The sequence below is a fragment of the Zonotrichia albicollis genome, chromosome 3, assembly GCF_047830755.1.
Source record: "Zonotrichia albicollis isolate bZonAlb1 chromosome 3, bZonAlb1.hap1, whole genome shotgun sequence".
NCBI lineage: Eukaryota > Metazoa > Chordata > Aves > Passeriformes > Passerellidae > Zonotrichia > Zonotrichia albicollis.
In genome coordinates, this window is record NC_133821.1 from 59,740,027 (window position 1) to 59,756,264 (window position 16,238).

The following is a 16,238-nucleotide window of genomic DNA, read 5'->3' on the forward strand; positions in this document are numbered from 1 at the left end:
ATATGAACTCTAGCAGTATTGCTGAGAAGGCAGGCACAGGAGTTCGATGAACCTTTTGAGCTGACATAACTCATGCAGCTGCCAGTTGTGCAGTTGAAAAGCTATACTATTTGTGAATTTAGGAGTAATGCAAAGCAATATATTTTCAAGAAGGAATTTCTCTTGATCTCTATGGTGTTTGTCACCAACCATAATTTTTCCAATATTAATCTATGAAAATTATTCTCCCAGCACCTTCTATTTAATACAATTAATGGGATCTATCCAAGATAGGGATACTTGTTTAGAAACTAATTTCTGTTTTCCTTGGGATATATGCCTTTCATTTTTTTCGTGTCATAAAGCCTCTGAAGATGATTAGTAAAACAAGTTAAACATAAAAAAAACTTAGATTGAAAGCTGCATTTATGAACACACATCTCAGCACAATTCATACCACTACATGAGCTTCACCTATTAGAGCATTTCTATAATTTTTGGTATCTATAGAAATATTTGCACTCTCTAGAATTCCAAACATTTGAACTAGAATTCCTTATTCTGTTGCCTGACAGTAATTTTATCAGAAAGTATTTATCACTGAGTGACACCATAGAATTAATAATAAAACATTGTCAGAAACACCTTCGAGAAATTAAACACAATTTTATGAAAATCATTCCTTTGAGCTATTTGTTTAATATAGACCCACTTATCTTTAAACAGAAGTGTTATCTTCCACCATATCTAAAGCTACTTTAGTAGGTTCTACTGAATGAACTTGTGAAAATTCATAATTTTCTTGTGAAATTTGCAATAAAGTGCAGGACTCTCTCCTTTCCATCCTCTTTCCAACACATATAACCACGTTTATGATTTTCCTGTACAATGGGTAGTGTGCAGAAGAAAGGTTATCAAAAATCATTGTGAAGATAATATACTTACCATCTACTTTGATCTGAAAATCTTTATAATTGTGCCATCTGCTTCATCATAGCTCATTTTAAGTCTTATACTCAAGAAAAAGGAACTGCCTGGCAATACAAATCTGACAAAATTTAATCAAGACCAGAAACATCTCACTGTTCTCTAAAATTAATTTCTAAACAGTCCAAATTTTGTGCAATTATCTTAATCACTCCATTTCCAAAGTTGCTTCTGCAAAGTCTGCATGTTAATCTGTTGGAATGGAAATCCTGTTTATAAAGGAGTATTTGTACAATTAAGCATGGTCCATAAATTGCTAACAGCATTCAAATGAATGCTCACATACATTTTATAAGGCTAACAGGTAGGCAATGATTGAAATGGAATCCAGGGACAGGCACTAAGTATTTCTATTAGCTTATTCAGAAGTGGGGTACTTGGAAGATGAGGTGATAAAAGGACTACTTAGACAACCATCTCTCCTGCTCCCTGCACAAGAGGAACAGGAAAAGTGAGGGATTTGCTGGAGACTTCATGCTGATCACTAGCCAGGGTGCAGTTGTCCTGTGGGTTTTGGAAGTCAGTTTAACCTACGGCCATCTCATAACCACTGAATTTTCTTATGGCAACCCCAGAAATTAATTTTCTCTGCCTTCAGCATGGAAGTAGCACAGCAGTGGTGCTCGCTATCTCTTGCCTTGTTCTGGGGGCAATCTGGGGGCTCTTCCCCAGGAAAGGAAGAAAGTGTCCCCTGTAATTCTTCACAGTGCTACCAAAGCACCAGTAGCTTCCTGGTCTAAGTTGAGAACCCCTGACTCTAAGGTTATCTTGCTAAAGACCAGAGTATCTCACTTGGAAAGTTACTCTTGGCAAGTGTCACTCCTTCTGCCCTTATCACTCTAAGGATTGTGCCCAATTTTAACCAATGTGCTTTTTGATGCCTTTGATTTCCATAGGAAGCTTGGGCTCAAAGTTAAGCATCCACTTAGGTGCATTTCAAGATAAGAATGATTTTCAAGCCTAAAATTTGAGATGCAGACATGCCAAGAACTCCAATATTGAATTATCTTTTAAGAAAACTTAAAAAAAAAATTAGTCTTGAAAATGCTTTGCGACTACTATATGGTCATACAGCCTTACACTGACAAATGCAAAGATTTGTTGCAGCATTTAATGACTGCTGCCCGCTCTGGGAAAAAACTGACTCACATGATGGGCCACTATGCTTGAGATACATAATAAAATAACTAAACCCCTTTATTCTTTAATGTGGAGTTTTATATGTAAATTTTAATCTAAAAGGAGCAACGTATTATGTGGACCTTTGAAAACAGATTTTATTGACTAAGAACTTTTTACCCAGATAATGGTTATCCTTCTCAATAAACGACTGTGTAAAAAAACCCCGACAGGTCTGGCACATCTCCCTGCAGCTTCTCCACCTGCCAGAGTGTGGAGACTGAGTGTAGTTAAAAGTCATCAGCATTAATTAATTATCATTTTGGCACATGAAGGATAAATTTCCATGTCAAATGCAAACTACTTAAAGACATCCTCCTATATGGATGACCTCCCTATGTTCATTCTTATGGCATGTACAGGTTTCACGTAAAGAAACTTGGGCAACAAATTGTGTGCTATTTATTTCTGATTATCATTAAAGCTATAATGGTGTACCCAGGAATTGGTTTGGGCATGCAGCCAGCTTCAGGTAGGCTGCAGGAGCAGGGGAAGGGGTAAGCAGAGGAGCTGGATGGCTCAGGCTGGGAAAGGGCTCATGTGCCTGGGCAGTTTCCATGACCCTGCCCTGGTCAGTGAGGACTGAGCAGTGTGCCTTGCTGGCACAGTCAGTCAGCTCAGTGGTCTCACTGCATCCCCTTGTGGCTGGGCGCCCACAAGAGCTAAACGTTGTCCAGTCCCACGAGAACCAGAGGTCAGGTAGGAAGAAAGCATCATTCCTGACCTGGATAGGGGGCCAAACTGGATCTTGGAAGGGAAAGCAATTAACTTCTTCACAATATCACAACCTGTGCATTTGCTAGAAACATGCCCTTTCCTCAGAGCCTCTGCTGAAGAGATTCTCCAACCAGTGATACCCCAGAATTCCTCCCAGCACATTTTGCAGCCCACCATAAAGACTGTGTAGAGGCCTATGAGTAATTGTGGAGGAGGAATGTTTCTGACTACACTTTATCCCCCTATTTCCAAACATAGCATGGATGGAGCAGCTCTGCTCAGACTATTATTCAGAGTGGCTTTGTGTTGTGTTTGAAGAATGATTTCACTTTTAACAATACAGTGAATGTAGGGGATTTGAAACAACAAAAATGCAACCATTTACACCAATTTTCATGAATACTAACTTCACTTTAAATAGAAGGAAAAAAAGTCTTTGGAATCTACCCAACAGCAATTGGGTAGGGTAAATAACTTGTCTGTCTGGAAAGAAATGTGAAGTTAAAGCTTGTTACATAATTTCAGTGACATTTTTTGCTTTAATTTAACAATAAATTAATGGCAGATGCAGACTAATAACAAAAAAGCAAATCTGAATCTCAAGCTGCATGATCTGTGAAATTGTCGTGACCTTTCCTAAGAGAAGTGCTGCCCTGTGGGCTACCCCTATTTTCAAAAGTATCACTTCAGAAGTCTAAAAATACCTTGCAACAATTATTTTTCATCAGTCAGTAACATTATAAAAATAGGTATCAAATTAAAATTTCTCACAATCAATGACTGAAATTGCTGCTTATAATGATCTTTTTTTAAAATGAACCTTCTGAGGGTGTTGTCTGTTCCAAAAGAGATGAGGTCCACTAATGTTAGCAGGAGTGGGACAGAGATGCAGCCAGTCCCTTGAGGTAACTCTTCAGGCACAGTGAGTTAGGAGAGCACCCCAGAGTGCCTTGAAGGGAGAGATGGCTGTTTAGATCAACAAAGAATTTACCCCTTTCATGTTTATTTGTCATGCTGGCCTTCCGCAGGATCTAATCATATCTGTCAACAATAGAAAATCTTAATAGCTTGTGTTGGAGTCTTGCTAGCAGCTCATTTTCTCATCTGAACAAGGCATAAATGAACTGCAAATGTCAGGTCATTGCTTCATACTCTCACTTGTGCCCCAGCCCCCTCAAACTGCAGCATTTTCTGGTTTTGTGTCCAGATCAATCCAGTTCCCTTCTAAATGTTGTAAATATGTAACCCTTCCTGGAGATTCCTTTTCTTTTTTTTTTTTTCTTTTGGTCACAATATATGTTCTTACCTCATTTTATTTAGTCATCTCTGTGAGAATGAAAGGTGTGGAGTCAGCTCAGTAAGCACAGGGAATCATAAAAATCAAATCCATGCAGGAGATACACTCAGATAAACAGAATAGTTGCAAAGCTATAGCAATAATGTGGGCAGATTTGCAATTTTATACTTAAAAATCCCATTTTGAGGACCACAGCTGGACTACAGAAATATCACAATAATATATCACAAGTTTATTTTCTATCAAATGCAATTACTGCTGCAATTTATGTTGGTCCACCTAGCCTGGTTATTAACCAATGTCTCCTCTTTAAGAAACTGCTATTATCGCTATTTTTCTTTTGATATTTAAAATTAAGAAGACCTGTTGACTATGAACAGATTGTTCAGAGCGATAGCTTTGACTATTGCTCAAGCCGCAGAAAAGATGCATGAGCCTCTGCCTGCCCTTTCCCACGGCACCTGGCTGTGCAGGGACAACCTGGCCAGGGGAGGGATTTTCAGGTTTCTTTCCTCACTATTCGCAGAGCCAGGAAATCAATTTACACTCAGCAAAGCCAGCAGCTAATCCCGGGGAGTCAGGATTAGTCACCTCGGAGTCCCTGCCGAGCCCTCATCCCGTTTTGTCAAACTCCCGGCGATGGTAGCGAGCGAGCGCATCAGCCCCACGGCCGGAGGGGCGAGGCTGCCCACCCCGCATGCAGCCGCTCCCATCTGTTAACTTTTATTTACAAACACGCCAACCACCCTGTGTGCGAGCAGGGACAGCGCCGGGGGGACTTCCCTGCGCGGCCGAGCCCCGCTCCCGGGGGGACCCCTCCGCCCCCCGAACGCAGCCCCGCACCCCTCCCGCTCCTCCCCGCTGGCCGCACGGTGCCGCGGATGGCAGGGCCGGCGCTGCCCCGGGAAGGAGCCGCAGCCCGGGCCGGTCCCAGAGGGTGACCCGGCACGGGCGCGTCCTTGCGGAGAGGGAAGGCGGGGGATGCCCCATACCCACCTTCCGTGTGCACGGCCGAGACGTAGGTCCAGTTGTAGCGCTTGACGATGTCAAGCATGGCCCTGGCCTGCAGCGTGTCGGAGGGGACCACCCTGAGGAAGTACTTGTACAGCGTTTTGTCGCTCAGGTCGATGCTGGTGGCAGAGTAGGCGATCTGGGGGATGTCGAAGAGCTGGAGCAGATTTTGGACTTGGATAGCGACTGAGCTGGAGCCGGGGCCGATGACCCCCGCGATGGGCTTTTTCACTCTGGCCTGGGGCTGGGTCTGCGAGTCGGAAATGCAGCGGGTGCCTCCATCCCTGTCATCCCTGATGGAGATGAGAGAGTCCCGAATGAACTCAATGCTCTGCTCCAGGGCCACGGAGGAGTGCCAGCAGGAGTCTCGGATCTCGCTGCCCAGGGTGATGTTAGGTAGCAGGACCGGGTCTGCGTTAATTTTATCCAAAGTGTGAAACATGGCTTCGACTCTCTGGATGCCGTATTGCTCCCGGATTTCCCCACACTTCCTCTCGGGCACTTTCTCGGCTGGTGGCTGGTGATGGACAGAGAAGAGGGCCCCAATGATGACATCCCCGTCCATCCGAGCCACCGACCGCTGTGAGGAGGCTGCAGAGAGAAGAACCCTCCAACCCCCACTCCTGGGCAGCACGTCCATCTCCAGCAGCAGAGCAGGGAAAAAGACCAGCAGCACACCAATCATTTTGTTGCACGATGTCATCCAGACCCAGGTTACAAATTTCATGGGCTCCCCTTGCCTGCACATGGTTTAAGGACATGTAGGAAATGGCATCTGCTTCTCCCTGACGACGGCCAGGTTGCTCCAAATACCATCACAGCAAAGCCTCACAGCATCACTCTTGAAGGTGCCAAGACAGCCGTCATCCTAGTGACTTTTAACCTGGTGGCATAGAAAGAGGGGATAAAACAGGCTAACCAGGAAATTGATGTCAAACCTGAGCTCGACAAAGCGACCCTGCACAGTTAGAGATGTCTGCTTTCTCAAAAGCCCAGGGCAATGTGCTCCACTAAGACGCTCAACAAGAAGTTTCAAGAGGGATTAAATCGTGTACTTTTTGCCTTGATATGCAATCATGCATACTCACATATGCTGAGTTTCTACAATCCTTTTTCCGCCTGCATTTCAAGCCAAGGCAGCTACTTCCCACGTCTCCAGCCAGCACACACACCCCCTCTGCCCCCGGGAAGTTTTAAAAGTTTCTGTGGGTAGGCAGCTCGTCGGAGAAGAGCCCTAGCCCGGCCCCAGCGGCCCCAGTCCTGAAAGCAGAGTGACAAGCGCTCCTTTCTTTGCATTCTGATTACCTGAAGGCATCTTTAGCAGTTTAGACATTTCCTTTCTCCATCCATAACGTGAGCAAAAAGAGAAAGCGAGTGGTCTGCCCTGCCAGCCACGGGAAATGTCATTTAAAGGTCAGGGAAGAGAGGAAGAAAAAAAGCACTCTACAGTTTAGATTAACTTTTCCGTGTGTAGGGGGCAAAAACTGTAATTCAGTCAGGGGCACACACATGAAGGTAGGGGAAAATACATATTAGTTACTGAGGCAACCGCGGGCAAAGCCCCGATGTGCCTTACCAGCACGCCTGCCGCACAGAGAGGCTCCGGGCGGGGAGCGGCGGCGAGCGCGGCGACAGGGCTTGGCCGTGCTGGGAGGGCAGATGCCCCCACGGCCACCGCCGCCGCCCGGGAGCGGGGCCAGGCCGCGTCCCTGTTGCTCGCGGAGCCGTCAGCACCCGAGACAGCGCCCGCAGCCGGGGCAGCCGCAGCGCCGCCGCACCCCCGTCCGCCGCCTCCCTGTCCCGGCGTCCCCTGCCCGCAGCCTCCTGTGTGGCTGTCCCGACACCCCGCTGGCCCGGCGCTCCAGTGTCCCAGTGTCCCGCTGTCCCGGGCCCCCACCGCCGGCTCGGCCGCCCGCCAGCACTGCGGGGCGCTTCCCCAAAACTTCTGCCCCCCGCCAGGCGCGGCTGCCGCGCTGTGCCCGGATGCTCACGCACGGTGGCTGGCACACACACACGCACTGCTCGCACACACACTCACACTCGCACACCCGCACACCGCTCCCGGCGCCCGGAGCCCGCCGCGGCACGCACCGCCCGCGCCGCCGCCGCTCCGTCCCTCCCCGCCGGGGCCAGCGGTGCCGGGGCTGGTAGGGCTGCGTGTCCGCCGAGCGGCGCGGGCGCTGGGGACGGTGCCGAGGAAGGCGACGCTCCGGGGGAGCCGCCGTCCTGCTGCGGGTCCGGAGCGGAGCCGCCCGGAGCCCCGCAGCCCCGGGGCCATCCGCCCGCCCCGCCTGCCCCGCGGCTGAGCCCCACGCTCCGCTCCGAGGGGCAGCCCCAGACGTACCTGGCCGGGCGAGGCAGCGGCTCCCTGCCTGCCGGGAGCGGGCATTGGCGGCTCTCCGGCCGCCCAGAGCTGGCGCGCTGGCGGCGGGGCGACGGCTGTGGGCTGGGCGCGGGTGCCCTCTGTCTTCAGCACCGCTCCACCGCAAGGAAAAAAACAGGTCATCCCGGGCTCATCCATTATCTCATACAGAAGGTTCAGTCATTTTCTCCCCCTCCTTAATTTTTTTCGGCTATTGTCTTGTAAACGAGTAAGGAAACATCACCCGGAGCACGCTGCGGCTGCAGGGGAGGCGTTGGCTCTCACCTCCCGTGGCTCTTAGTTCATTATCTCCCTGCCTCAATTAGCAAGAGCGAGAGTTAAAGCAAGAGGCTGCTGCTAGAAGGGGACCCAGACCACGCTCGGGAGACCTGAGACAATGAAATGTGCCGTTCGGACTCACGGGCAGGGCTTGGCTATTTAAATAAGTATTTATATTTGGGGGAAAAAAATCAAAACAGAAAAAATACACTGCAACAAGGTAAATCACCTGTAAAGATAGAGGCATAAAAGGCATTGAAATTGCAGTTTTCAGGTCAAGATGAACCTAAATGAAGCACGTGAGAGGCATGCCAGATTAAAATAATACCAGATTGAATAATCATAATTCAGACGACCTGCTTGCATCCCTAACACAGGTCTCGGGTGTTTTACTTGACTGTATGAAAGTTAAAGTTAGATTACCTCCCCGCTGGGAACTCTATAGATATTTGCCCTACTTTTGAAAGAAAGAGGCAAGGACAAACATTTAACTATTGCTCATTCAGAGATGGGTTTGCAGTGAGTGCTGCCTCAGGGGTGTCTTCTCCTTGTGTCAATATCTGAGCTGATTTTATTGTCACACAGCTAGCTATTTGTCTGCACTGTGTTTATCCACGAGCTGTGTTTATTGTGGAGGAGCCAGCCCAGGGGGTTGCTGATGCTCTCTTTCCCTGCAGGTAATGTTTCCCAAGGATCAGGGTCAGAAGGGCTGCCTGTCCCCTGCCTGTGGGCATGGAGCTTCCCCAGGGCCAGCCCAGGGCAGTTCTGCCAGGGCCAGATCTGGAGAGACATTCAGATGTGCACAAAAGGGGAAACAAATTCCCCTTCACCCGTGTTTTAATGATTAAATTTTAGTTTCTGCCCTTGACACAACGAGCCTGCAGCACGCCAGCAAATTATTCCAATGGTTAAGTTTTGGGTTTCTTCTCTGGCTTTGGCAAGGGAAGCATTTGCAAATGCTCCCACTGGCTCTTCCTGACACACAGCACCCTGTAGCCCTCATCCCCGGTAACTTGGCACTCAGAAAGACAGCAGATCTTTATGCTGAGGCTTGTGCAGAGCTGTCACACAGAGCTGCTTTCCCTCAGTGATGGTCTGAGTTTTGCTGAGACTGGAAAGCAGGTCACTGGGTCCTGGTGCCCAGCCATGGCTGCAAACGCTGCCTCTCCCACCCCTGCAGCAGCAGGTGGAGTAGGTGGAAATGGGCAGAAGTCTGGGGCTCATGTGAAGACATCTGGGATATTTTTAGGAAAGGCCAGGGAAAGACAGCTCTGGAATTGCAGTGGCTTTGATCTCCCCCTCCCTAATGGGGAAAGCAAAGGTTTTGCCCACGGGGAAGCAGCCATGGGTGACCAGTAGCACTGCTGTCTTTGTCCCACAAAGAGTCATCCCATTGCCTTTTGTCCCTGACTCCTACACCTCCTGATCCTGCTGTGTACCACAGATCTAGTACTTCTCCCCTCAGAAACAGCCCATATCCCCAGTCCTACCACCTTCACAAATTTCTGAACAGATGGTCCCTTTGTCATCTGGTAACCATCCTTGAGGCACTACATGGGACTGCATTTTTTGCAGAGATATGAGCTGCCATCAAGCAGGGAATCAGGACAAAACCAGAGCAAGGCTGGAGCTGTCTTGTAAGCAGCAATTCCTTTCCAAGGGAAATTGCCTGCTGTTGAATATTTTTTTCTCTGTGAAATGAAGGACAAGTGAATAATTTTCATGTCCCCATGTTACACAATTTAAAAATCACTTGGAGGTTGATTTAAATATTCTGTTTTGATGGCATCCAAAGTGTTTTGTTCTGTTTTCTTTTTAAACATTTTATACAATGCAGAACAGTTTCTTACTTCAGATAAAATCAATCATTAACATAAAATGGATGTTCCAGTATTTCTTCCAAAAAAAAATTTTTTTTTCTACTCCTATTTCATCAGAATTATCTCTTTTAACAGAAAATTTTCTACTGGAAAAGTTCTGTACAGCTCTGATGAGAAAGGCCAGTATATTGTAGAAAGTGGTTTGAAAGGAGGTTTGTTTGGAGTAGCAATGGCTGAATCCTGGTTTGTTTAAATCCCACTTTTGGTTTCCCTAACATGGCTACTCCCTCCTCTACTTCCTACCAAGAGAAACAAGCCAGATTGACTGTCTAGCTGTACAGACTCTCCAACTAAATTATTGGGGAGATTTAAAGCTATTCTGCAAGGATCAATGATGCTAAAGTTATACAATTTTATTCTGCCTTGGAAACAAGCAGAAAGCTCATGTGTTTCTGTCTGAAATAAATTGAAACATATATATATCAGCTATCTGATAAATTGTCTCCAGTCCTTTTTATTCTGCTCACTTAGCTGCTTTCTTTTCATGATTTAGAAATGTCACCTGCTATATACAGTGTGCATGCAAAACATGCATAGGTAGCCCACTGCTGTAGATACTGAATTGCTTGCTTGTGACCAAAGATTTGGAACAATCATCTAGCAGGCTTGTTCAGATAAAACAGGGATTTAATCTTACTAAAATATTCATTATTTTTTGAATTTTCTCCTTTTCTCTTAGCGAAGTAAATATTTCTCATAGGTTTTTGTTTAAAACATGTGCCAGCTACAGCACTGGTTTTTACCTCCTTTCTTGTATTTAGCCTTTCAAGTTGCCCTATCTGTAAGAAATAAAGCAACAGCATTTTTAAGTTTTGATTGCTTACACTTATCTGCTGCAACAGCTAAGAAATGAACATAAATGGATCGATGTCTGTATATATGGAGCTTTGAAAAGGTCTGATTGCTCAGCTGTTCCTGTACTAGTAGATTCATTAAAATTAAATAGGATTAACCCATGAAATTTAGGACTCACTTCTGAAATACTTAGAAATGCACAATAGCTTCTACACAAACCTATGACTGTATGGGCTTACTCTCCATTTCTTTTTTTTTTTCTTTTTTATTTTCTTTTTTTTTTCTTTTTTTTTTGAGGACAGGAATAGACACTCATTGAAACCCAAGGATTCCCAGAAATTTGAAAGTTAACATTGGTAGTCATCCAACACCCCTCTTGCCCACTGTCTCAAGTCACACTACTGTCAGCATATTTTACAGATTTAGGTGATTTTACATCCTTTACAAAAGTTCCTCCACTGGGGCGTTCTCAGGAGGAAAGTGTCTGTGTGGTTATGATTTCAGATGTCTTTCAAACAAATGTGAGATCCAAATCAATGCAAAATTCAGTATTCAGAGATGTCTTGTAAATTTTTTACACTCTCTGAGGATTACAGACTCCATGAAGTGATAAATAGAGCAGATTTATTCAGACATTCAGCAGTTTTCATCTCTGGCTAGCAGAGCTGTTGATAAGCTACGAGTAATTCTTTCTATATTTTAAAATAAGTAACTGATTGCTTTTATAACTCAATATTAAAAAGCTTTCAGCAGCCGTGCTTCATGCCAGCTCTAAGGAGAGAGACTGGAAGAACGGGGTCCAGAAAACAAAGGGCCTGATCTCTCCTCTGCAGAAATTCACCTCACAAAGGGTTCCCTTGCCACAAGCCTGTGCCCTCCAAGCAGTCGCATGCAATAGTCAAAGGCAGCTGGTTTCCATTCCTTACAGAGAGGGCACATCTCAAATCTTGAAGGTTTCTTGGGCACAGGAAAATCCAAAGACAAATTTTGGTCTCATGGCAATGAGGACGCTCCCAAATAGTGAATAAGAAGACAGCTGAATGTCTCCTTTGCTAAAAAACATGACTGTTCAGTCCCAGATAATGTTTAAAATCATTCCTGTATTTATTTTCTATCTGCAAAAATGTACTTAGGGTGCCCCCTAGGCCAAAATGCTCCACAATGTTTACAACATCCACTTACATCAATTCTATCCAGTTAGATTAATTTTGATAAAACTCCACTGCCATGAAATCCCCTGATTTCCCTGAAATTTTCCCCTGAGAAACAACATGAATAAATAGATAAATTCGTGCTGAGACTTGCATTCCAACAAGCTTATGCTACATCAGGCCAAAAAGAAAAGTGCATTTCAAAGTCAAAGGTCCACAGTTCCTGAGCATGAGACTGTCCATTTAAAATCCACAGACTTCTAATTTAATTTGGAAATGTCAGTCTGAATAATTCTGGCTGAACTCACCAGGCAGGGACTTATATAAGTGTGAAGGGAGAGACAGTACCTTGGATATATGGGATTTAATACAAATTAACGAGACAGGTCTACTTAATTAGATTGTAACTAACAGGACAAGTAATTTAACAAGAAGTCACCATCCCTTATGGAGACAGATCTGGTACTCTGTGGGAAATATGGCAGCTGAAGCATCAGCTAGCCAAATTTTCCAGTGATTTTCAAGGACAGCTCCTTGTAAAGCCATCTGCAGGAATTCAGTCTGGTACCAGTGAAAACTGGTAACACCTACATATGGAAAGGAAGTCCTTGCTGTGCGTGAATGAGGGAAAGGTGTTCCTGCTCTCTCCTGCCATCTCGGTGTTCAGGCTGCAGCCGAGGGTAAGAAAGACCTTATGCTGCAGATTGCAGTCACAAATGGCACCAGTGACTTCTGAAGATGGAAAGTTTACTCCAGCTGTACGATGTAACAACACAGCTCTGCACTGCTCTGAGACAAATTGCACCCAGCTAGTAATTTCTGAAATTTTCCCCATGACTACAGTAAGCACTGAAGAAAACAGCTTCGTGTTTACTGGCTGTTGTACCCTTCATTTCTCCACACAGAACCCTTATAAACATTCTGTAAAACAAAAAGAACGAAAAAAATATTAAAAATCACAAATATCAGAGGTGGAAAAGGCTAGCAGTCTTTTCAAAGTGAAAATCTTTTACATATGACTAAAGAATCAGAGGAAGTTTTACAAATATCAGTTCAGCAAGTAAACAATGTGTGATAAATACCTGACATACTTTAAAGAACCTTTCCAGTGCGTAAAAATATTTTAGAAAAGGAAAGGAAAAGAAGTCCAAATTAACACGTTGAATACCTCTGGATGTTAATTTTTCTGTGCAGTCTGTCACTGTTTATGTAAGACTCTATACAGGACACTTTATCAGCTTCCCTAAATAGGTATTTTTAAAGTCTGTAATAGCAAATAAAATAAGGAGAAATGGAATACCTTAAAGATTAGTAGGATTTTGTGATGACCTTTAACTGAAATGATCTCATTTTCTGCACTGCACCTCCTTTATGCATTTGCAATTGTTCAGGATGGATGGAAAGGATGCCTTAAAATCACTGCCAGCAGACTGATCAGTTTATTCACTTTTTTCCTGCTATACCTGGTTGTAAATGAACACAGAGATTTCAGCTGGAGGAACTTCTAGCCTATTGTTCTAGTTTCACAATCATTATTTTCATTATTTTTCTAAATGCATGCAATGCGACAGAATGGCACATCACTGTGTAGTAACTCAATAAAATAACGCAAATCTGTGCTTGTTTCAGCTGGGATAGAGTTAATTTTCTTTGCAGTAGCTGATGCAGGGCTGTGGCTTGGATTTGTGCTGGAAACAATGCAGAGATAACAGAGAAGTAACACAGAGATGTCGTTGTTACTGCTGCACTCGTACAGAACCAAGGCCTTTTCTGTCTCTCACCCCACTCCACCAGCAAGGACACTTGGGGGTGCACATGGATTTTGGAGGGGATACAGCTGGGACAGCCAACCCCAAGTGACCAAAGGGATAATTCAAACCATGCAACATCATGCTCAGCACACAGAGCCAGAGGAGGAGGGAGGAAGGAGGGGGCATTTGGAGCAATGGTGTTTTTCTTCCCAAGTGACTGCTACATGTCATGGAGCTCTGCTTTCCTGAGGATGCCTAGACACCTATCTGCCCATGGGAAGCAGGGAATGAATTCCTTATTTTGCTTTGCTTCTGTGAATGGCTTTTGCTTTCCTATTAAATTGTCTTCATCCTAACCCACGAGTTTTCTCATAAAATACCACATAATACTGTATTTATTTGTGGTTTATAGCTATTACTTAAAGCAAGACCTACACAACAAGAATCAGATACCCAGAAATAGAATGAGGATATGGTGTACAAACTACAAGCCTCCAACAATTTGCAAAGTACTTGATACATTTGTTCAAAACCTTGATGCAGAAAAGCACTGTTCCTTCAAAACGAGAGGATAGTTCACCACTCTATAAAAATTGTTCTCACTAATGCTAACACATCTTCTGTGCTATAACAAAAAAAGAGAACAGTTTTAGATGACATATGTTTCTTTAAATACTTATTTAAGGTCATCATAAGGAGTTGCCTTGATGACAGAAATTGCACAGACTTTATCATTTTGACTTTCCATCCAAGCAATGCATTTCTGGAAGCATTTCATTACTTCAGGATCTATTAGAATCATTGTTGTAGCTCTCTTTCCCCTCATTTCCCTGACAGTATGCTGCTGTGGCTTTGATGACACATTAATTGCTTTTTCTCTGTGACTTCCCTCTGGTGAAGTGGCTGCACTGTCTCACTGGCCACCTGTCACTGCAGGGATGTCAAGACCTTGATCCTCACTGGGTAGCCTGGCTCCTCAGCTTGTTGCTATGACTGGTTGGTCCTTGGGGCGCTTCAAATCCCAGCATCCTGATTCCTCCAGAATCAGACATTCTCAGTCTTGCCCACCAATGCAACTTTTTTGACCTAACCATGGATTTATCACAAAAATTGCATTTATTAAGGCTGGAAAACAAACATCAAGTGTAACACGACCATGAGTGATAAAATGTTTGAAGTCCAGCTGATCCAGCAGCTTGAATTCATTGTCTGTCCTCATGAAATACATTCAAATGCTTTTTATCTTTAATTTCCATCAGCTAGTTGCCTTTTGTCATCCTTTCTCAAAGTAGGCAACATTTGATTTATATGTTTCATCCACTTATGATTAATGGCTCACATTTGGTTCATGGATTAGATCACAGAGCTCCAACCACCATACTTGGATGTTTGCTCTCCTGATTATCTACCTTAACCACTATTAAAATTTTGGGCTGTACCTGAGCAAAACAAGCTCACAAGGCATTAACAGATTCTGATTTTTTATAAATACAATGTAACAATGTTCTGAAATACCAGACCCTCTCATACACTTTGAATTGGACATTAGGAATGCACCTAAAAGCATTAGTTTCTTTAAAAAAATCTTACTTACTATTTGTAGACATGGAGCTGAATTGAAATTGATCAAAAAGGAAGGCCAGGAGCAGTGAAGAAAACTCAAAGAGAAGAGTCTCACTCAATTAAAGAACACTTTTATTCTCTTTGTCTAAGGAAATATAGCCAGCATGTTAACTGTGCCTATTGCCTCCATGGCCCTTCCTGACAAAATACCAAAAATATTCATAAGGTGATTGAGGAAAAAAATTCACTGAAATTTGGAAAGGTCTCAAAGGTAAATACATTTGTCCAAACTTTGAATATCATTAGTTAAGTAAAAGAAGTAGACCCACATAAATACCCACACTTGGGAGAGAGACAGGTAAAATTCTTCACTCTGAGGGAAGTGAGGCACAGATATAGGTTGTCCAGAGAAGCTGTGGAAGCCCTATTCCAGGAAATGCTTAAGATTAAGTTGAATGGAGCTTTGAGCAACCTGGTCAAAGGGAAGATGTCCCAGCCTAGGGCAGAGAGGGCTTGGAAGTAGGAGGTCTTTAAGGACCCTTCCATACAACCCAAACCAAACAATGATTGTATGAAATAACCAGCAGCTGAAAGCAGGTGCCCAGGCAGCCCAGCTCTGGGCCAGCTGCAGGACGGGCTGTCTCTGTCCTGGGGAGGTACAACTGAGTCCTCACAAGACATGACTTTCAGGGGTGGAGGACGGAGCAATCATTAGGCAGGCTGATGATACATGCCTGATTACAAGGTTTGTGTAGGAAAGTGGGGTCCTCACAAAACACCTATTCCCCTCATATAGTTAAATCATGTAGATTTGCAGGTAAACCATGTAGATTATTAACTGTAACTCACAAGGTGATTCTTGAATCTTGTTTAGCAATGACCAGATGAAGGGATAGAAAGAGTACATGGCTGAGTAGCTGCATTGCCATACTGTAAATAATAGTCATAGGTAATCAACTTTTGCTTCAATAAAATAGAGAAGTCACTGAAGAGAAAATAAATATGTCTAAATAGCAGTCAGTTGCATTGTTTAGAGAATGTCCACATATACAGGATGATTCTATGTAAACAGTGTGTCCTTGTGGTTTTCAAGTTTTTCTGTTGTGAAAGCACATACTAATTTCATGGCATAGCCTTTATTTTTATTCTAGAGGATGTTTTCTCAATAAGTATAGTATGTGCTTGTTTTCATGGCATATGCTTGGTTTTGTTTCCTCTTTTCTTGGCAACAGCTTCTAAAAAGACTCCTTTCGTCACCACTGCACTTTTTATTTAGCTGCAAACCAT

The 16,238-nt window shown here is 44.2% G+C and overlaps 1 protein-coding gene across 5 annotated transcripts in view; it reads right to left on the reverse strand.

Moving 5' to 3' along the window:
* The window catches only part of GRM1 (glutamate metabotropic receptor 1), a 182,555-nt gene extending 174,637 nt beyond the window's left edge, over positions 1-7,918 (reverse strand). For 2 of the 5 annotated variants that reach the window (XM_014268598.3, XM_014268600.3), the window contains exons 1-2: positions 7,515-7,918; positions 5,156-6,053 (exon numbers count right to left, since the gene is read on the reverse strand). In XM_014268598.3, coding sequence (XP_014124073.1) covers positions 5,156-5,918 — 763 coding nt within the window. In that variant the 5' untranslated portion in view covers positions 5,919-6,053; positions 7,515-7,918. Of the gene's footprint in view, positions 1-5,155; positions 6,054-7,261; positions 7,460-7,514 lie in introns of those variants that run through there. The other 3 variants (XM_005489183.4, XM_074537582.1, XM_014268599.3) reach the window with 3 other exon arrangements.
* Between the last annotated feature and the right edge of the window lie 8,320 nt (positions 7,919-16,238).